Source organism: Bufo gargarizans, chromosome 1 (genome assembly GCF_014858855.1).
Source record: "Bufo gargarizans isolate SCDJY-AF-19 chromosome 1, ASM1485885v1, whole genome shotgun sequence".
In the NCBI taxonomy this organism is placed as follows: Eukaryota; Metazoa; Chordata; class Amphibia; order Anura; family Bufonidae; genus Bufo; species Bufo gargarizans.
The window spans coordinates 380977101-381000071 of NC_058080.1; the positions used below are offsets into that span (position 1 = coordinate 380977101).

Below are 22971 nucleotides of genomic sequence, written 5' to 3' on the forward strand. Positions count from 1 at the left end.
ATTGAATACCTTGGGGTGTCTTCTTTCCAAAGTGGGGTCACATGTGGGGTATTTATACTGCCCTGGCTTTTTAGGGGCCCTAAAGCGTGAGAAGAAGTCTGGGATCCAAATGTCTAAAAATGCCCTCCTAAAAGGAATTTGGGCTGCTTTGCGCCCCTAGGCTGCAAAACAGTGTCACACATCTGGTATCGCCGTACTCAGGAGAAGTTGGGGAATGTGTTTTGGGGTGTCATTTTACATATACCCATGCTGGGTGAGATAAATATCTTGGTCAAATGCCAACTTTGTATTAAAAAATTGGAAAAGTTGTCTTTTGCCAAGATATTTCTCTCACCCAGCATGGGTATATGTAAAATGACACCCCAAAACACATTCCCCAACTTCTCCTGAGTACGGCGATACCAGATGTGTCACACTTTTTTGCAGCCTAGGTGGGCAAAGGGGCACATATTCCAAAGTGCACCTTTCGGATTTCACCGGTCATTTTTTACACATTTTGATTGCAAAGTACTTCTCACACATATGGGCCCCTAAATTGCCAGGGCAGTATAACTACGCCACAAGTGACCCCATTTTGGAAAGAAGACACCCCAAGGTATTCCGTGAGGGGCATGGCGAGTTCCTAGAATTTTTTATTTTTTGTCGCAAGTTAGTGGAATATGAGACTTTGTAAGGAAAAAAGAGAAAAAAAAAAAAAAACATCATTTTCTGCTAACTTGTGACAAAAAAAAAAAATTCTAGGAACTCGCTGTGCCCCTCACGGCATACCTTGGGGTGTCTTCTTTCCAAAATGGGGTCACTTGTGGGGTAGTTATACTGCCCTGGCAATTTAGGGGCCCAAATGTGTGAGAAGAACTTTGCAATCAAAATGTGTAAAAAATGGCCTGCGAAATCCGAAAGGTGCACTTTGGAATATGTGCCCCTTTGCCCACCTTGGCAGCAAAAAAGTGTCACACATGTGGTATCGCCGTACTCAGGAGAAGTTGGGGAATGTGTTTTGGGGTGTCATTTTACATGTACCCATGCTGGGTGAGAAAAATATATTGGTCAAATGCCAACTTTGTATAAAAAAATGGTAAAAGTTGTCTTTTGCCAAGATATTTCTCTCACCCAGCATGGGTATATGTAAAATGACACCCCAAAACACATTCCCCAACTTCTCCTGAGTACGGCGATACCACATGTGTGACACTTTTTTGCTGCCAAGGTGGGCAAAGGGGCACATATTCCAAAGTGCACCTTTCGGATTTCGCAGGCCATTTTTTACAGATTTTGATTGCAAAGTACTTCTCACACATATGGGCCCCTAAATTGCCAGGGCAGTATAACTACGCCACAAGTGACCCCATTTTGGAAAGAAGACACCCCAAGGTATTCCGTGAGGGGCATGGCGAGTTCCTAGAATTTTTAATTTTTTGTCGCAAGTTAGTGGAATATGAGACTTTGTAAGAAAAAAAAAAAAAAAAAAAGATCATCATCATTTTCCGGTAACTTGTGACAAAAAATAAAAAGTTCTATGAACTCACTATGCCCATCAGCGAATACCTTAGGGTGTCTACTTTCCGAAATGGGGTCATTTGTGGGGTTTTTCTACTGTTTGGGCATTGTAGAACCTCAGGAATCATGACAGGTGCTCAGAAAGTCAGAGCTGTTTCAAAAAGCGGAAATTCAAATTTTTGTACCATAGTGTGTAAACGCTATAACTTTTACCCAAACCATTTTTTTTTTTGCCCAAACATTTTTTTTTTATCAAAGACATGTAGAACAATAAATTTGGTGAAAAATTTATATATGGATGTCGTTTTTTTTGCAAAATTTTACAGCTGAAAGTGAAAAATGTCATTTTTTTGCAAAAAAATCGTTACATTTTGATTAATAACAAAAAAAGTAAAAATGCCAGCAGCAATGAAATACCACCAAATGAAAGCTCTATTAGTGAGAAGAAAAGGAGGTAAAATTCATTTGTATGGTAAGTTGCACGACCGAGCGATAAACGGTGAAAGTAGTGTAGTGCCGAAGTGTAAAAAGTGCTCTGGTCATGAAGGGGGTTTCACCTAGCGGGGCTGAAGTGGTTAAAGGGAAGCAATTAGTCCAACACATGACAGCTGAGAGAGGCTAATGAGAGGAGGAACTGAATACCACAACACAGAAACTCAAGGAGGAGATTCTGAAAGGCCTCTGTCAGAGCTTCTCAGCTGTCTGGTTGTGACACTTGACTTTTTGTTTTCCCTCCGGGGAACCCTGAGACCCTCTTCCGGAGGTACAACACACAGGGAACGTCTTGCATTCATGCTGGACAAAAAACACCAAAATACCAGACATGAAACAACAAGACGTACACCACACCCAGAACATAATCCCACACCAAACATCAACACAGATAAGGTAGGGAACTTAGAGGATACAAAAGGGATGACAAACTATGTTCAACAATGTGGCCCTCAAGCTGGACAGATGGAAAGGCCCAGGCTGGAAGCATAACTCCAGCTCCACCAGAAGCTGAAGTCAACTAAAATTCCAGGCTCCAAACACCATTACTATAAGAGCCAAGAAGCCAAACCCAGCTCCACCTTGCTCACACCTTAACCCCATACACAACAGAAATGGGAAGGGAACCAGACTTAAAGGGAAAGTGTCCAAACATGCTACAAACTAAAAGTTGCCACCAGCAACAAGCATACACGGCATAAGTGTCACCAGACCATGACACAGCCATGACAATACCCTCTGTATGTTTTGCCATCATTAATTGGGAGTACAGTTGAGCGGACACCTGGATGTTCGGGTTCTAAAAGTTTGAGTTGAGGTCAATGGGGACCCGAACTTTTGAGCAGTAAAATGGCTCTACAAATGTCATAGAAAGGGCTAGGGGGCTGCAAATGCCAGCAAAATGGGGTTAAGAGCATGGCGAGTGCTCTGCAAACAAATGTGGATAAGGAAATTACTTAAAATAACGAGGTCCATATGGAGTAGAAGGTTCAGGAGGCAGTGGATGTGGTGGTGTAGGTGGAAGCGGCGGTGGAGCAGGAGGAAGTAGCCTAAACTGGTTTTTGGTTTTAATTATTTATTTATTTTTTAAATTAGGGTACACCCCAAAACATTGGGAAATATAACCTATGATAACCCCCTCCAACCGTGCTAAACAAACGTTCAGTCAATACACTGGCTGCAGGGCAGGCCAGCACCTCTAAGGCATAAAGGGAATACTCAAGCCATGTGCCCAATTTGGAGACCCAGAAGTTGAAGGGGGCAGACCCATCAGTCAGTGCGTGTAGGCGTGTGCACACATACTGCCCCACCATGTCACATGTCCCCGTGATGTTCACGATCCAATTGGATATCTTCTCTATCAACTTTTAATGTTCTTTTCTGCGCCTACCATGTTGATCGCGGTTAGCGACGAATCAGGGTTCCACACCGGAGAGGGAGCGTAAGAAAGGGATACCACATCCAAGGGAGGTTAATTGTTTGAAATTAAATGTGATCGAGCGGAAAATTGGGACAAATTATTGAAGCGCAAATGTGGGACAAGTTGTTAAAGTTTAAGCATTGAATGAAAGGAGGGGGCGTGCGTCAATTAAAGAAGAATTGTAGAAATGTATTTCCTGTCACCTATACAAAAATTGGTAAAATGTCACCTGACAATGTAACAGATGATTTTTTGAAATTTATGTCCCTGTCACCTACACCTATGCAGAGCAGGGGTCTAATCACGGAAAAAATGGTCAAATGTCACCCAAGAATGTAACAGACAAATTAGTGAAATTTGTTTACATGTCTACTAGGTATAGCAGGGGTATAGCACAGCCAAAAATTTTTTAATTTTACCCGAGAATGTAACAGACAAATTAGTGAAATTTGTTTACATGTCTACTAGGTATAGCAGGGGCTTATCACAGCCCAAAATTGGTGAATTTCACCAGAAAATGTAACAGACAAATTAATGCAATTTTTTTTACTGTCTAATAGGTAAATTGGTGAATTTCACCCAAAAATGTAACAGATAAATTACTGGAATTTTTTTACCTGTCTACTAGGGAGAGCAGGGGCATATCACACCCAAAAATTGGCGCATTTCACCCGAAAAAATTAACAGAAATTAGTAAAATTACCTTAAATAGCATAATACGGAAAAATTACAAATTATAATCTTGATCTAGGAGGTAGGGGTCCATATGGAATAGGAGTTTGAGGAGGCGGTGGATGTAGCAGTGTAGGTGGAAGAGCGGTGGAGGAGGACAAAGTAACCAACACTGGTTTTTGGTTTTAATTATTATTATTTTTTTAATTAGGTTACACTCCAAAAGAGTGGGAAATATCCAAAATACAACAATGAGCAATTGCGCTGTAGTATAACAATGGCTGGGTAAGGTCGGTATACATGTCTATTCTGCACAAGATATGGACAAGTCCTGTGGGATCCATGCCTGATTAATTTTAATGAACGTGAGCTTGTCCACATTTACTGTTCGGACAATACACTGGCTGCAGGGCAGGCCAGCACCTCCAAGGCGTAAAGGGCAAGCTCAGGCCATGTGCCCAATTTGGAGACCCAAAAGTTGAAGGGGACAGACCTATCAGTCAGTACGTGTAGGCGTGTGCACAAATACTGCTCCACCATGTTGGTGAAATGCTGCCTCCTGCTTAGATGTTCCATATCAGCTGGTGGTGCCGGTTGTTGCGGCGTACTGAAAGCTTTTCCACATTTTGGCCATGCTAACCCTGCCTTCTGAGGTGCTGGTGGTGCCCCAGCTGCGTTTGCAACCTCTTTCTCCTCCTCTGCCTTGTGCTTCCACTGTGCCCCGCTGTCAGGTGGGAATGCCACCAGCAGCGCGTCTACCAGCGTGCGCTTGTACTCGCGCATCTTACGATCATGCTCCAGTGACGGAATTAAGGACGGTACGTTGTCCTTGTAATGGGGATCCAGTAACGTGGCCACCCAGTAATCAGCACAAGTTAGAATGTGAGCAACTCGACGGTCATTGTGGAGACACTGCAGCATGTAATCGCTTATGTGTGCCAGGCTGCCCAGAGGCAATGACAAGCTGTCCTCTGCGGGAGGTGTATCGTCTGTGTCCTCTGTATCCCCCCAGCTACGCACCAGTGATGGCCATGGGCTGGTTTGGGTGCCACCCTGCTGTGAACACGGTTCCTCCTCCATCTCCTCCGCCTCATTCTCCACCTAGTCACCTTCCAGAACTGTGCCCTGGCTGGACAATTGTGTACCTGGCGTTTGTGGGTGCAGGAACCCACTCTCGGAGCCACTTGTGAATGACTGGACGGAAACCCTATGAAATGATCCCTCTTCCTCCTCCTCCTGTGCCACATCCTCTTCCATCATCGCCAGAAGCGTTTTTTCAAGGAGGCATAGAAGTAGGATAGTAACGCTGAGAACGGCGTTATTGGCACTGGCCATGTTGGTGGAGTACTCGAAACAGCGCAACAAGGAACACAGGTCTCGCATGGAGGCCCAGTCAATGGTGATGAAGTGGTGCTGTTCCGCAGAGTGACTCACCCATGTGTGCTGCAGCTGAACCTCCACTATCACCTGCTGCTGCTCACACAGTCTGGCCAGCATGTGCAAAGTGGAGTTCCACCTTGTGGGCACATCGCATATGAGGCGGTGAGCTGGAAGGCCGAAGTTACGCTGCAGCGTTGACAGGCGAACAGCAGCAGAGTGAGAACGCGAAAGCATGCACAGACGGCCCGCACTTTATGCAGCAGCTCTGACATATTGGGGTAATTTTTAAGGAACCTCTGCACCACCAAATTCAGCACACATGCGCCAGGCAAGGGATGTGCGTCAAACCGGCTAGTCCCAGAGCTGCTACGAGATTTCGCCCATTATCGCACACCACCAGGCTGGGCTTGAGGCTCACTGGCAACAACCACTCATCGGTCTGTTGCTCCATGCCCGTCCACAGCTCCTGTGCGGTGTGGGGTTTGTCCCCCAAACAGATAAGTTTTAAAACTGCCTGCTGTCGTTTACCCCTGGCTGTGCTGAAGTTGGTGGTGAAGGTGTTACGCTGACCGGATGAGGAGTCGGTATTGTATGAGGAAGCAGAGTAGGAGGAGGAAGCAACAGGAGGCAAACTGAAGAGCCCTGCAATCCTAGGTGGTGGAAGGACATGCGCCAAACTACTATCCATCTCGGGCCCAGCCGCCACTGTATTACCTGTGCTGTTAGAGAGATATAACGTCCCTGACCGTGCGTACTGGTCCACGTATCCGTAGTTAGGTGGACTTTGCCACAGATGGCGTTGCGCAGTGCCCACTTGATTTTGTCCCCCACTTGGTTGTGGAGGGAAGGGATGGCACGCCTGGAAAAGTAGTGGCGGCTGGGCACGACGTAGTGTGGGACAGCCACTGCCATAAGGCTTTTAAAACTCTCCGTCTCCACCAGACAGAATGACAGCATTTCAAAGGCCAGTAATTTTGAAATGCTTGCATTCAGGGCCAGGGATCGCGGTTGGATAGGGGGGTACTTCCTCTTCCGCTCCAGTGTTTGGGAGATGCAGAGCTGAACGATTCCGTGGGACATTGTGGAGATGCTTGGTGAACCAGGTGGTGGTGTTGCTGGCAGATCCTCTTTTTGCGGGGTGGCAGGTGGCACTGTCACTCCAGAGGTGGATGAAGAGGTCGAGACTGCAGCAGAAGAGGAAGCAGGAGACATTTCTTGGTTTTTGAGGTGTCTACTCTACTGCAGCTCGTGCTTTGCACTTAGATGCTTGGTCATGCAGGTTGTGCTCAGGTTTAGAATGTTTATGCCTCGCTTCAGGCTCTGATTGCACAGCTTGCAAACCACTCGTGTCTTGTCAACACATTGTCTGAAAAACTGCCACGCCAGGGAAATTCTTGGAGCTGGCTTTGGTGTGCTTGGTCCCTTGCTGCGGTGGGCAGTAGCAGGCATACTGTCTAGGGGACAGCCACTCCGTTTTTGCACCCTGCTCCCTTTTCTGCAGTGCTGGTGGCTCTGTGCGACCACTTCCTCTTCCTCTGAACTACACAGGTCACTCGCATGACCTTGATTCCATGTGGGGTCGAGGACCACATCGTCTTCCACATCATTTTTCACCCAGTCTTCACCCCTGTCCTCCTTGTCGGTCTGCACACTTTCGAAAGCCACAGCTTTGTTTCGTCAGCATCCGAGACGTGCTGCGATGGTCCTCCCATGTACTCATCTTAAAACATAAGTGGTTGGGCATTGGTGCACTTAATCTCTTCTACTTCTGGGGCAGGGCTAGGTGGATGGCCCTGGAAAACCGGAGTCATCAAAAAGATCGCCACTCATAGAGCCGCATTAGGCCCGACCAAATGCTGCTGAAGGTTCTGTTGCCTACTCGCACATGTGGAAGGTGTTTCACTTGTACGTGTAGCTGGCACAGATCGACCATGTCCTCTCCCTGCAACAGGAGCTCCACCAGCATCACCACGACCAGGGCCATGTCCCTTACTTGACGCTCTCCTCATATTTCTCAAATTTAGGATCTTGCCCAAAATGGGTGTTTTTTTTTTTTAACAGAATAACAGTATAACAGTATCTAACGCGTGTATTTTACACTGACAGATGTAGCAAAGGTCGCAGATTTATTATTTTGCCCAAAATGGGTGTTTTTTTAATAACAGAATAGAACACCAGTATCTAATGTGCGTATCTCACAAGGACAGAGGCTGCAAATTTAGTTTTTTGCCCAAAATGTGTTTTTTTTAACCCAGAAAATAATTAAAGTATTTTAAGCTTGTCTTTCACTCTGACAAATGCTGCAAAGGCACCAGATGTAGGGTGTTGTCAAAAATGGGTGTTTTTTTTAAAACAGATTATTATTGCAGTATTTCACGATCGGATTTCACACTGACCAATGCTGCAAAGACCCCAGATATAGGGTCTTGCAAAAAATTGTTAATTTTTTTTAAACCCAGAAAATTATTTATTTCAAGCTTGGATTTGAATGTCACAAAAGCACTGTGCTGGTGCACTGAGCTTGCATAAAATGTCCGCCACCGCCCACCTAACTAACAGAGGGATAAAAGTTATTTTTCTGTGTCACTAGGCTCATGGCAGGGTAAAAAAGTTGTGCACTGCACCCACAAAACAAAATCGCTATAGATCACTGAGTTAACAATCACTTCTGATAACAGATTCTTTCCTATTCTCTCCCTCACAGCAGCAGCATCCTATCCCTACACTAATAAAGGCAGAGTGACGTGCAGCGCTACGTGACTCCAACTTATATAGAGGCTGGGTCACATGCTGCAATGGCCAATCACAGCCATGCTTATAAGGGCATAGAGTTAAACTCTGCAGCCTTTCAAAAAGTGCCATAAAATAGCCGAACACCGGGTCCAGGGTCCAAAAATCCTAAAGTTCGGTACGAACCCGAACTTTACATTTTGGTTTCGCTCAACCCTAATTGGGAGGCATGAAAAGATTCATAAACTTCAGAAGATAAAATTGTTGTTCAGTTGACGTTATAAGAGGTTTCACATTTAGGCTATATAATTACACCTATATATTTAAATTGGTCCAGAATCTGTAATGCCACAGGCAAGGCCGCACCAGAATTATGAGAAGGGGATAAAGGAAACCACACCGACTTGGCCCAGTTAATCTTAACCACGAAAAATGTTTTTTTACAGCTGTTTGATGAAATCTGCTATTTTATACCAAACCAATCCAAGTGGAGTGCTGTATTTTTCTGTTGCTACATTGCAAAAAGTATAGAAAGGGCTGGTAGATATCATGCCTAATAAGCTGATAAAGTGGGCTAAAAGGGACCGTTCAATCGTTCATTAGGACAACAGAAAGATAGCCGCATACCAATTCAAGAGCTCAAATAAGGTTAAGGGATAAGAAGCAAGGAGTGGTGATTCTTAGGTTTACCAGTACCATGAAATATATCCCTGTACTTGCTCGGTACTAATTACTTTCAATATTGCTTGTCTCCATGTAAAGATTCTTCTTTCCAGGTTGGATTGGAATAAGTGAACATAGATCAGCACGCTGCAGCCTCATGAGCTTGGTTCCTGAACCTATTCTCAGCTACCAGGTCATAGACTATCTCTTTGCTCAGGTAAGTTAAGAAAAGACAGCACATCATACTTGATGCAGGGCACCCAATAATGGAATCCTGTCTAAGGAATGTCAGACACAAGATGCTAAAGAATATAACCTTTTAGTTCAACTTGTCTACTTCATAGAGATGTACAGTATCAGTACTCACTGTTTCAGCAAAGTCAAAGACATCAAACTCTGGTCATATTTGTAGATCTACAGTCGTGGCCAAAAGTTTTGAGAATGACACAAATATTAGTTTTCACAAAGTTTGCTGCTAAACTGCTTTTAGATCTTTGTTTTAGTTGTTTCTGTGATGTAGTGAAATATAATTACATGCACTTCATACGTTTCATAGGCTTTTATCGATAATTACATGAAATTTATGCAAAGAGTCAGTATTTGCAGTGTTGGCCCTTCTTTTTCAGGACCTCTGCAATTCGACTGGGCATGCTCTCAATCAACTTCTGGGCCAATTCCTGACTGATAGCAACCCATTCTTTCATAATCACTTCTTGGGGTTTGTCAGAATTAGTGGGTTTTTGTTTGTCCCCCCGCCTCTTGAGGATTGACCACAAGTTCTCAATGGGATTAAGATCTGGGGAGTTTCCAGGCCATGGACCCAAAATGTCAACGTTTTGGTCCCCGAGCCACTCAATTATCACTTTTGCCTTATGGCACGGTGCTCCATCGTGCTGGAAAATGCATTGTTCTTCACCAAACTGTTGTTGGATTGTTGGAAGAAGTTGCTGTTGGAGGGTGTTTTGGTACCATTCTTTATTCATGGCTGTGTTTTGGGGCAAAATTGTGAGTGAGCCCACTCCCTTGGATGAGAAGCAACCCCACACATGAATGGTCTCAGGATGCTTTACTGTTGGCATGACACAGGACTGATGGTAGCGCTCACCTTTTCTTCTCCGGACAAGCCTTTTTCCTGATGCCCCAAACAATCGGAAAGAGGCTTCATCTGAGAATATGACTTTGCCCCAAACCTCAGCAGTCCATTCACCGTATTTTCTGAAGAAGATCAATCTGTCCCTGATGTTTTTTTGGAGAGAAGTGGCTTCTTTGCTGCCCTTCTTGACACCAGGCCATCTTCCAAAAGTCTTCGCCTCACTGTGCGTGCAGATGCGCTCACACCTGCCTGCTGCCATTCCTGAGCAAGCTCTACACTGGTGGCACTCCGATCCCGCAGCTGAATCCTCTTTAGGAGACGATCCTGGCGCTTGCTGGACTTTCTTGGACGCCCTGAAGCCTTCTTAACAAGAATTGAACCTCTTTTCTTGAAGTTCTTATTGATCCTATAAATTGTTGATTGAGGTGCAATCTTAGTAGCCACAATATCCTTGCTGTGAAGCCATTTTTATGCAATGCAATGATGGCTGCACGCGTTTCTTTGCAGGTCACCATGGTTAACAATGGAAGAACAATGATTTCAAGCATCACCCTCCTTTTAACAGGTCAAGTCTGCCATTTTAACCCAATCAGCCTGACATAATGATCTCCAGCCTTGTGCTCGTCAACATTCTCACCTTAACAAGACGATTAATGAAATGATCTCAGCAGGTCCTTTAATGACAGCAATGAAATGCAGTGGAAAGGTTTTTTTTGGGATTAAGTTAATTTTCATGGCAAAGAAGGACTATGCAATTCATCTGATCACTCTTCATAACATTCTGGAGTCTATGCAATTTTGCTATTATAAAAACTTAACCAGCAACTTTTCCAATTTCCAATATTTATGTAATTCTCAAAACTTTTGGCCACGACTGTACAGGCCCCTCCAAAGTCAATGTCTGACACTTCTGCATCCAAACATTCCTCATGCCATAAGCATAGGGCTCCCAATTATGGGACCTGAGTTGACCCTGCCCCTGTGAGATGGGGTACTTTCGCTGCTATACCATTCACTAATCTGCAAAGGGCAACGTGCCAAAAAGTATCTCATAATCTGTACCATCCCACTTAATGGCATAAATGCTATCAAACAATATGCGAAACACAATATAAAATGAACATAAATCATGCAAGATTATATTATATCGTCCTCTAGATCGCTCATATACATGTTAATTTCTGGCAAAGTGTATGGGCATAGCAAAATGGTGACTATTTGTATAGTCAGAGGACAGTAGCTTTTACTGGTAGTTTGTTGTATACTGTTGTGTATTGGGCAAACTTTCTAGTGCTGACCTGATATCTCATAACAGCAGAAACAAACCCGTCTTTATAGTTCTTTATTTGCATTTTGCATACACATTACAGGACCACTTTACAAGTTTTAATCCTATTTTAACTTTAAGGCCAACAGCACACATTGTGGAATACATGTCATTTTGCCATGCGGAAAAAAAATGCAACGTAGTACTGTACTAGCAAAGTGTATGAGATTAAAACAAACCTCATGCACGCTTTGCGGATGTCTTCCAATGTCTTGCAGCATGTCAATTATGTTTTCGGTTTTAGCTGCGGATTTCACCCCTTTCCAATAGAAAGATGAGATCTGCAGAAAAAGCCACATTAAATCCACAACAAAAACGCAATTAGAAATTGCTGATTTAGGCACAGATATGCAGCAGAAATACACATAAATCCGCATGGAAATATGTGCAGCTCTTATGTGCGTTGACCTGCACTCGTGTGTAGGTGGCCTAAGGAAGGCTGGCTACACATGATGTGCAGATTTTGTGGAGATTTGGTTCAGATTTCTTGTGTATTTTCTGCACACTAATCTGCACCATGTGCAGCCACCCTAAGGGAGCCTGCAAGTGGTGCATATTTTTATACAGAAAATCCACATGAAATCCTCATAAAAAATGCACATAAATTTCCTTTTTGGTGCATTTTATGTGGTTTTGGCCTCATGCACACGACTGTTGTTGTGGTCCGCATCCGAGCCGCATTTTTTTGTGGCTCGGGTGTGGACCCATTCACGTCAATCAGGCCGCAAAAGATGCGGACAGCACTCCGTGTGCTGTCCGCATCCGTTGCTCCGTTCCGTGGCCCGGCAAAAAAATATAGCATTTCCTATTCTTGTCCGTTTTGCAGACAAGAATAGGCATTTCTACAATGGGCCGCCCGTTCCGTTCCGCAAATTGCAGAAGGCACACGGGCGGCTTCAGTTTTTTGCAGATCTGCGGTTTGTGGACCGCAAAAAACGGAACGGTCGTGTGCATGAGGCCTTTTAGTGTGGATTTTTGGTTTATGTTGACAACCTCATTGAAGTCTATTGGGAACACCACTGTATAGAAGGTGTGGAATCGCCTAACCATTTGATATGCAACAGATTTTAAAATCCATACAGTAGGTAAATTGTTGCATGTAAAAAGTATGTACAGTATACATGAGCACGGAAAGTGTGTAAAAAAATACACAAATTGTGCCTGAGATCTGGCAAATTTAATTCACTTTGCTGGTACTGTATTACAGTGTGGTTTTTCCACATGAAAATCTGCACATAAAAAATGTGTGTCATCCGCAATGTGTGCAGTTACCCTAAAGATGCCTTCACCTACAACAGAGCTGAATGGAACTTGCAGAAATCCATGTGCTTGCAGAAAAACAACCCCATTCAGATGAAGGGAACAGATTTTTTGTACCCAGAAATTGCTGCAACAAATCTGCCGTGTGTGAAGGCACGCTAAGTGTACATGCACATGGGTGCAGGTAATGTGTAGAAGATCTGCACAAATTTCTGTGCATTCCATGCCAAAAACCGCATGCAAAACTGCAGTTTTTGGGGAGGATTTGTTGTGGTTTTGCCACAGATTTCACCCTTCTATTGAAAAGGGTGAGATCCTCACAAAAGATTCGCAAACATAATTGACATGCTGCATTATGCTGTTATTTTTCCATATTGGAATCTGAGAGGAAAAAACAGGCGTTATCCGCAACGTGTGTAGGTACCCTAAAGAGTTTGGTCATGAGTAAGGATCCTATTTTGTTATCCAAAACGCGTAGACTAACGCTATCCTGTATGATTTGATATACCAGTATTATATATCACACTTGGATTTTCTTATTCATGATTTTTTAAGAATAAAGATGCAATGCTTTTTATTGGAAGCTGAACTTTTTTCTATTTTTTGGACCCTAAAGAGTTTGTACAGGATTAGAAAACTGGGGCTATTTTCTTTAAGTAACTGTGCTACACCTTGCCAGGTATTGCAGCTCATTGCATTGAAATGCATGGGGCTGAGCTGAAATATCTCTCTCGCACACACACACCTGGTGGACAGGTAGACACTGCTTTTATAAGTGACTTCCTTTACATTGCTGCAAATAGGTTGTTAATGCAAAATGACCGACTAGTAATTCGATGTGATGCTCAGGAGTTGTGCCATGCTGTCGCTTGCGGGTACTGCCTGTGTTACATAGCTGGCACACCTCTCAAATATCCGGGATCGAGATACCATAACTTAGATGCCATGTTCAAAGCTAAATATACATTATGTCAGTTTTTACAGTAAGTGACATAATATACTGCAATACAGATGCATTATATAGGAGATCAGACTTTTTTTTAAAAGTCAATAAAAGTGTTAGGGAAAAAATTATCTTTATTTCCTTGCAAAAATTTTTTTTAAAATGGTATTGCAACTTTCTTAATGAACCATATCATAAACCATGGAGAGAGAGTGGCAATAAGGCTAGGGCTACACGACGACTTATTGTCGCGCGACACATAGGGCACAATTAAACTGCAACATGTGTCTCGCGACATTGATGTCGCACCAATGTCACACGACAATTTTTATAATAATAGTCTATGGTGTCGCGCCGTGACAGTCGGAGAAAAATCCATCTTGGACTGTCATTATTAAAATTGTCGCGCAACATTGGCGCGACATGTCGTTGTGTAGCCCTAGCCTTACAGAGAAATTTTAGCCTCTAAGAGTAACAGCACCGCTCCTGTTGCTCCTCGAGGCTCATTTGCATATAATAAAACTTCATATTTCTCAGCAATGCGGGCACATATGAACATGGGACCAACAAAGATGCCCATGTAACAGGTCAGCCAGTTTCATAGGTACAAATCTGCTGATAGATGCGCTTTAATATGGAAGCATCTGGTCATGACATGGTGCATTTTAGTCCCTGAAGAAAAATGACTACTGTGTTGATTTACTCATAGACAGAAATGTAAACGGCAGTAAAATGATGTACACACTGACAAAAAATATTTCCTGTCCTTGTCGTTGCAGTATCGGAGAGACTTTATAGATGGTAGAATACAGCTGCCCATTAACATTGATGTTCAAGAGCAGTGCTTAGCTCTTGCCGTTCTAGACATGATGAGACTGGCGCAAGAAAATGACAAGACCCCAAAAGAAATTCTCAGCAGTATAAGGTAAGCAGGAAATACATGCTTATTCCCATCTCCAACACTTATGCATATGATATAAACATCTAATAGGTGCAGGTCCTACCTCTGGCACCAGCACTTCTTAAATAGGCCCCCTGGACCCAGTCTTCCCTGGATGCACCTGTCAAAGGTGATTGGAACTATGTAAATAGCCCAGGGGGCTTTACTTATGTTTCTGTAGCTCTTATATTAGTGAACAGCATAGCAAATCAAGGTACGCTGTTTTCACTTTTGGGTGAAACCTACTCACTCGTATGGTTGCTCCAGAAACGGCGCAGCACAAGTCGCTCAACTGTTTTCGTATTTCCTATCACCTCTGACAACCTTATCCAGGTGGGAGGAAGTGGGTGCACGCGTTCTTAGATGGGAATATGCCTGGTATGCTTTGCTATGGTAGACACATTTTTACCTTAAAAGTGTTTGACACAGTTATTTTATTGTCTAGTAGTGAGTTATGTGTGAAACATTAAAATGGAGCAAGTGTACTCTAGGTATAATTCAGTCCTATGGTACAGGACATTCAATCATGTATTATTTCATTAGTGGGACTAGTGAATTATTATTATTAAATGCTAAATATGTAAAGAATATACTGTATTTACTGTAGTTTTTATGGGGTATTAAAGGGTTTTTCCAGGACTTAGATATTGATGGAGCTATCTATCTCCATGTAAACAAAAAGAGGTGGCTCACCAATTTCCGGGTCTATGGATAAATGTAGGTGCTCTAACCCACCAATATCAGAAAAATAGGAGTTATATATTAATATTGTGGGCTGGCACTCTCACTTGTCGGCAGTTTACATAAATAAATATTGCCATAAATTAATTAATGCTAATTTATTTAATGAGTCCAGCTAGCATCCTCTCACGTGTGTAATTACATGCAGATTCAATTAAACACAGGGTAAAATAATAATATTAAGCAATAATTACAGTATAGTTAACAGTGGACCAGCAATACTGTACCTCAGTGTTGATACTTAATAAGTACTATCAACACTGAGAGATTGCCAGTCCACTATTAACTATACTGTAATTATTGTTTAGTAGTATTATTTTATCTAATTGAATATGTATGTACTTTTATGGACTCATATAATACATTTTCATGAGTAAATTTATGCCAATATTTATATAAGCTGCCAACAGGTCAGACTGCCAATCAATAATATTAATATATAGTTCCTAATTTTCTGCTATCCTCAGATAGGTCATTGATGTCTGACACCCAGTATCCCCATCTAGCAGCTGTTTCTGACAAGCGGCGGAAACTATACAGTAAACAGAATGTGTACGGCAGTTGAGCTGCAGTACTCCAGCATGGCCACTAGAGATGAGAGAAGTTATAGAAAATTCGATTCGGCTGCTTCGACAAATTTCCCTAACAAATTTGCTTCCTGATGAAGTGCATTTCTTTGTACGTAGTGGGCGCAATGACCGGGAACGGTGATTGCACCAAACCCCTTCATTGAATCTCTCAGATGTCACGTTCATTGCTGATCACGGCATCTGAGATTAAAAATGAGGGCTTTCAGGAGTTAATCAGTTTTAAAAAAAATAAACTCACTTAACCATTTGATCACGAAGAGTCTGTCATGACCATAGGGTGAAATTTTGATTGGTGCTGTGATGACAACATGCCAGCCAGGGTGGTGACGTCATACGTCACAGTGTGCGAGATTTTGCGCTGTATCTTCAGTCATGGCCACGGCGGGCTCTTCGTGCATATTTCTGTTGGTTCTTTGTATTTTTTTTTAACGCCAATACTGGGAAAATCGATTCGTTACCACGAAGCACCAGGAAATTCGGATTTGTTGCAAATTTTTCCTGAAATTCGGATTTAAGTCCACTTCGGATACTTTTATTTGCTCAACATTAATGGCCACACACAGTGGTCGGAAGCTTTTGCTTTTAGTTCCATCCTCTATATCGCTTCTGGGGGAGTGGCTATCCAAAACAGCTGATCATTGACTTGATATTAATTATCCGGAGGATAAATCAATATCAAAGTAGCGGAAAACTCCTTCAATATGGAAATCAATGTCCTGGTATCTTAGACGTTTGTCTCCGGAACCAATATAACCAAAATATACCACCAAAACCAATATTTTTCTCACTTTCCCAGTACAGCACAGAAAGGGATGACAAATGTTTTTTCTTTTTGTAAAGAACATATAATACCTAATTACGACAGTAGTACAAGCCATATGACACATACAGATTTAGCAGCGCTAGCGATCAGTATTTTCGTATAGCGTTAGTATTGCGATTTCTCCTTAACTATTAACGAAATTACAACTTTAACAGCAATACACAACAAGGCCAGTAGATGGCAGTGTTAACCTAAAGTACGATGGTACAGGGAGTGCAGAATTATTAGGCAAGTTGTATTTTTGAGGATTAATTTTATTATTGAACAACAACCATGTTCTCAATGAACCCAAAAAACTCATTAATATCAAAGCTGAATATTTTTGGAAGTAGTTTTTAGTTTGTTTTTAGTTTTAGCTATTTTAGGGGGATATCTGTGTGTGCAGGTGACTATTACTGTACATAATTATTAGGCAACTTAACAAAAAACAAATATATACCCATTTCAATTATTTATTTTTACCAGTGAAACCAATATAACATCTCAACATTCACAAATATACATTTCTGACATTCAAAAACAAAACAAAAACAAATCAGTGACCAATATAGCCACCTTTCTTTGCAAGGACACTCAAAAGCCTGCCATCCATGGAATCTGTCAGTGTTTTGATCTGTTCACCATCAACATTGCGTGCAGCAGCAACCACAGCCTCCCAGACACTGTTCAGAGAGGTGTACTGTTTTCCCTCCTTGTAAATCTCACATTTGATGATGGACCACAGGTTCTCAATCAGGTTCAGATCAGGTGAACAAGGAGGCCATGTCATTAGATTTTCTTCTTTTATACCCTTTCTTGCCAGCCACGTTGTGGAGTACTTGGACGCGTGTGATGGAGCATTGTCCTGCATGAAAATCATGTTTTTCTTACCTTGCAGACTTCTTCCTGTACCACTGCTTGAAGAAGGTGTCTTCCAGAAACTGGCAGTAGGACTGGGAGTTGAGCTTGACTCCATCCTCAACCCAAAAAGGCCCCACAAGCTCATCTTTGATGATACCAGCCCAAACCAGTACTCCACCTCCACCTTGCTGGCGTCTGAGTCAGACTGGAGCTCTCTGCCCTTTACCAATCCAGCCATCTGGCCCATCAAGACTCACTCTCATTTCATCAGTCCATAAAACCTTAGAAAAATCAGTCTTGAGATATTTCTTGGCCCAGTCTTGATGTTTCAGCTTGTGTGTCTTGTTCAGTGGTGGTCGTCTTTCAGCCTTTCTTACCTTGGCCATGTCTCTGAGTATTGCACACCTTGTGCTTTTGGGCACTCCAGTGATGTTGCAGCTCTGAAATATGGCCAAACTGGTGGCAAGTGGCATCTTGGCAGCTGCACGCTTGACTTTTCTCAATTCATGGGCAGTTATTTTGCGCCTTGGTTTTTCCACACGCTTCTTGCGACCCTGTTGACTATTTTGAATGAAACGCTTGATTGTTCGATGATCACGCTTCAGAAGCTTTGCAATTTTAAGAGTGCTGCATCCCTCTGCAAGATATCTCACAATTTTTGCCTTTTCTGAGCCTGTCAAGTCCTTCTTTTGACCCATTTTGCCAAAGGAAAGGAAGTTGCCTAATAATTATGCACACCTGATATAGGGTGTTGATGTCATTAGACCACACCCCTTCTCATTACAGAGATGCACATCACCTAATATGCTTAATTGGTAGTAGGCTTTTGAGCCTATACAGCTTGGAGTAAGACAACATGCATAAAGAGGATGATGTGGTCAAAATACTCATTTGCCTAATAATTCTGCACGTAGTGTATATTCTAACCCCCAGGCGTTCCCATGATGACGGGGACTCTTGCCTGGGGGTTAGAATATACCATTGGTTCTGAGTTTTCACGATCTCACTGAGATGCCGAAGTGGAACAATTGTACAGATTGAAAAAAAAAAAAAAAAAAAGACAAATATTCTAAAAAACTAATATATACGATATAGTACTATACTGTATATTCATTTTTTTAGAATATTCGTATTATTCTAAATCCAGAATATATAGTAATATAGCGAATATTCGAAAAAAAACTAATGTAGAGCAATTTAGCTAATATAGTGCTATAATCTTCTTTGTCTAATAGTTGTAATTTTTCTCATCTGAAGTTCAGATTGGAAAAAAAAATACGACTATTAAAAAAAAAAAAGATTATACCACTATATTAGCTAAATTGCTCTATATTAGCAAGCTCCGCAAGCACCGCATGTGAGTCTATAAAGTACGCTGACGATACTGGATTCAGAGTCAGCTGTTACGGACTTGTTCACTGACCGGGGAGGCAATATCCCGGAGAAACAAAGCGACCAGACCAAGGTAATATTGCGCAAGTGAGTGGGACGCCACCACGAGCGCTTACTATTCTGTACCTGGGGTCAGTTTGCAAAACCGAAAGGATCGGTGAACCATTAACTTTTTCAACAGCCTTATGTGGTAGGAGCGGAATTGTCTTTACTCAAATTCCCGATTCTCTATAAGGAACTATCTATGCTGCTTTTTCCCTATAAGGAACTAGCTATGCTGCTATTTCTCCACAAGGAACTATTTATGCTGCTATTATGATTAACTCAATTCCAGAGTTACATATTTTGGATCCAAACATTATTTGAATGCGATTTATCACCTATTTGTCCTATGCCATTTGTGCTGCACTGTTGCATTATTGCTGCTATATTTATTGTTAGTGTTATATTATATTGTTACATTTTGAACCTTATTAATTATATCTCTTTTTATCAGTGTGTGAATAAATATCTCAATTTAGTAACATATACTGAGTGCCTGGTCTATCCATTTTATAATTTATCACTTACTCGTGGCTGGGTGGGCCACTTAAACCAAGAGCACCTATTCCATCTTGTCCAGCTGAAGTGATCCACAGATAATTTATTGCTATAGCACTATATTAGCTATATTGCTCTATATAGTCGTATTTTAGAATATTCATCATTTTTTTCCATCTGAAGTCATGATTCCTCCCTGCTTAAGTAACTTAAGCAGGGAGGAATCATGACTTCAGATGGAAAAAAATGACGAATATTCTAAAAAGCAAATATATATATAGCATATTCTATAGTGCTATATATTCGTTTTTGACCCGCTCCTGTATTGATAGCGTAATATTCGTGATCATTACCTTGCTGATTTTTCGAGTAAAAAAAAAGTTTAATATGACGAATATTTGAATTCACATATATTTGATGAATATTCTACAAAATATTTGCGAAGCCTAAATGTTATTAATGCCAGATTAACATAGTTATAACAGACAGACAAACATAAAGCGAGCACGCCACCTCCGTGTTTTTCTTTTGCCACTAATACATGCCACAAAAGGCTTTTACAACATATAACTGCACTGCTTAACAGCAAATATATTTTTCTTTTGCACTAATACATGCCACAAAAGGCCTTAGAGCATATAACTGTACTGCTGAACAGTAAATATATTTTTATTTTGCCACTAATACACTCCACAAAAGGCTTTAGAACATATAACTGCAGCGCTGAACAGCAAATAGATTTTTCTTTTGCCACTAATACACAACAAAAAGTGCTGTCATTTTAGCACTTTACCACACAACGGCTAATAAGCCCTTTTTTCCCACTAATACAAGCCCAAAAATGCTTTAGAACCTATAACTGCACCGCAAAAAGACGTAGAAATATTTCCTTGTAATAAACCCTGTTAATGGCTGTAGCACCCCAATAACAAGAACGGTTTTCTGGAATTACAGAGCTGTATAATGGCAATTTGTATAGTGTATAATGGCAAATAGTGTATAATGGCAATTTGGGTGCCCAGTCAGTGCAGCAAGGTGTAATAGGATTGTTCCTATTACCCAGGCTGTAACCTCCCCTACTGAACCCTGTTCAACATAAATGCTGTGGAATGATTCCTCCCTATCCTTTCCCTACACCTTGAATAATCTTTCCCTGAACTTGTAAATCATTTTTTTAGCACAATGAAGTTTTTCCTAGCACTGTCCCTAGCGCCTCCTGACATCTCTCCCTGCACTAATTACACTGGAAAATGGCAGAATCCAAGATGGCTGAGGCTATTTATAGGGCTGTGACATCACAGGGCGGGCTGGCTGCTGATTGGCTGCATGCATGGTATTATGGGTGATCCCGCCTTCCCAGAGTTCCTTGCTCTATGTCCTCACACGTGCAGCCGCCATTTTAGGAAAAAATTTGATTCATTACCACAAAGCGTGAGGAAATTCGGGTTCGGTGCGAATCAATTTTTTCCCAAATTCAGATCGAATTCCACTTCGTCAGCTTCGTTTCGCTCATCTCTAACATCTACATGCAAGGCTGACCCCGTACATCCAGGCTGCAGCCTTAATATTAAGAAGAGTGGTCCTCTACACTAAGAACGATAATATATCTGTATAATCAAACATTGCAACTGTGGATAAACCAGCAATATATATTAGCATTCTAAGCATAGAAAACCTCTATTCTTAACATGGTAAGGCTATAGTAAGTAGTGTATATAAGTACATGCTAAGGCACAGCTCTTTCCTCAGCATGCTAATGTATAGTCCTGTCAATCAGACAGGGGTGTTACAAAAGCAGTGCGCCAAGGTTTCAGCCCCGCCCCCAGGTGCTCTAACCTGCTCTTTTGTGTATGAATACGAATACAGATATCTCTGCAGCTATTAAACACACAGACTAAAGAAAGGGAAGGTATCATTTTAATCAAGCATGCTCAACCAAGTATGGCTGGTTATATATTTTTGTTCATGCTGACAGAGACTCTTTAAAGGCTTTTTTAGATGTAGTGGGTATAAGTGCTGCTTGGTTACAAATTTTCATAAAAACACTGTGACAGTAACGTCTACGTCTAATAAAACCATTGTAATTTAAAAAAAGAGTTCATATCATGTACTGTAATAGTGTGGGAGTGATATTTAATGCAGTGCCCATGTTCGAAACAGTATGTAGGTAGAACGTCTAGACAGCTACATAAAAGAAAAAGGGAACACTGATATAAAGATGGGTTATGAAAACCATTCCTTATCAGCCCATGTTAAAACTCATCATCAGTCCCAGTCAACTGTTTTGTGGGATTACGAATCAACAATAAAAACTGGAGAAGGGAGATTATATTGCCAAAATGTTGAGGTCCCAGTTCCGACTTGAATACAACTTCAATTCTATAGCCCGTAGGTCAAAATGCTGAAGTGGAATTAAATGAGTTTTATGATTAGGACGACAGAGGAAGCCCCTGCTGCATATGGGTCAGGCTGTATTCCGATTGAATGGGTATTTCCCCTTCCCTCCCCTCTTTTCCCTTCTCTCCTTCTTTGCCCATACAGCATTATTACCTTATTATTACTATATTAGACCCTATACTTTTTGGGTATATTGAAGTCCATTTTCTTTAGACTGTAGTTGCTAGTCAGATTAGGGTTTATTTTATTTAAAATTACAGCCAATACAGTTCTGCAGAGATCATACAAGCTTCATTTTTCTTTGTGCTTTGACATATTTTTACAGATCCCGAAACACATCTACCACCTAACCACAATCTCTGGTGATCTGCTGGTTCGTACAATAAAGAAAAGTCACTGTTGACTCCTGCATTTTAAGCGGTTCCCAGCACTGCTTCCTGCTGTCCATTATAGATGTCTCTTAACCCTTTAAGGATAGGGCCTATTTTCATTTTTATAAATAATTTACAGTATATTAGAATAAGACATACCGTATACAAACCATTTTTTCTCTTTCATAAAAATTACAATTCAACATTATTATTACTTTACCTTCCCCTTAACTATCTCTCCCCCCCCCCCCCCCACCCTTGCAAAGCATCTCAAATCTCTCTATCACACCAATAGAAGAGGAGAAAAGGAAACAATAAAAAAAGAAGAAAGAAAAAAGAAAGAAAGAAGAATTAAGGAGAGTTAGGCGGGGAAAAGGGGGGTGAGGAAGTTTAAAGCCTCCAAGCCTCCCATATCTTAGTCCATTTTTCCTGACTATTTCTTTCCTTATATAGAATATTTTCATAGTTTTTAACCTTATTAGCCAAATTTATCCATGTATTCACATTTGAAATATTTCTTGAGAACCAGACTCTAATGATCAAGAGTCTTGCCAGGAACAATATGCTACTCACAAGAATCTTTTTATATTTATGGCAATTTACCTTAGAAAGATCACTCAGTAGGCAACATTCAACTGTAACTGGGACGCAGAGTCTCAGTTCATGAGTAAGAAAGTTATTAATCACAATCCAGTATTCTTTAGTTCTGGACAAGTGTGAACACTTAGAACTATCTCTTAGGCCTCTTGCACCTGAACTTTTTTTTCCATTTCTCCTCTATCCATATGGGTGTGTTCCTAAGGATATAAAACAGTTGGGGTAAAATCACCATCTATACCAGGGATATTCTGTCAGCTCTA

At 41.6% G+C, this 22971-nt stretch overlaps 1 protein-coding gene across 2 annotated transcripts in view; it reads left to right on the plus strand.

Annotated features, from left to right (window-relative positions):
* JAK3 (Janus kinase 3) overlaps positions 1 to 22971 on the plus strand; it is a 283985-nt gene that overhangs the window by 60698 nt on the left and 200316 nt on the right. For both annotated transcript variants that reach the window (XM_044285317.1, XM_044285325.1), the window contains exons 4-5: positions 8954 to 9071; positions 14257 to 14402. In XM_044285317.1, the coding sequence (XP_044141252.1) occupies positions 8954 to 9071; positions 14257 to 14402 (264 nt within the window). The remainder of the gene's footprint in view (positions 1 to 8953; positions 9072 to 14256; positions 14403 to 22971) is intronic.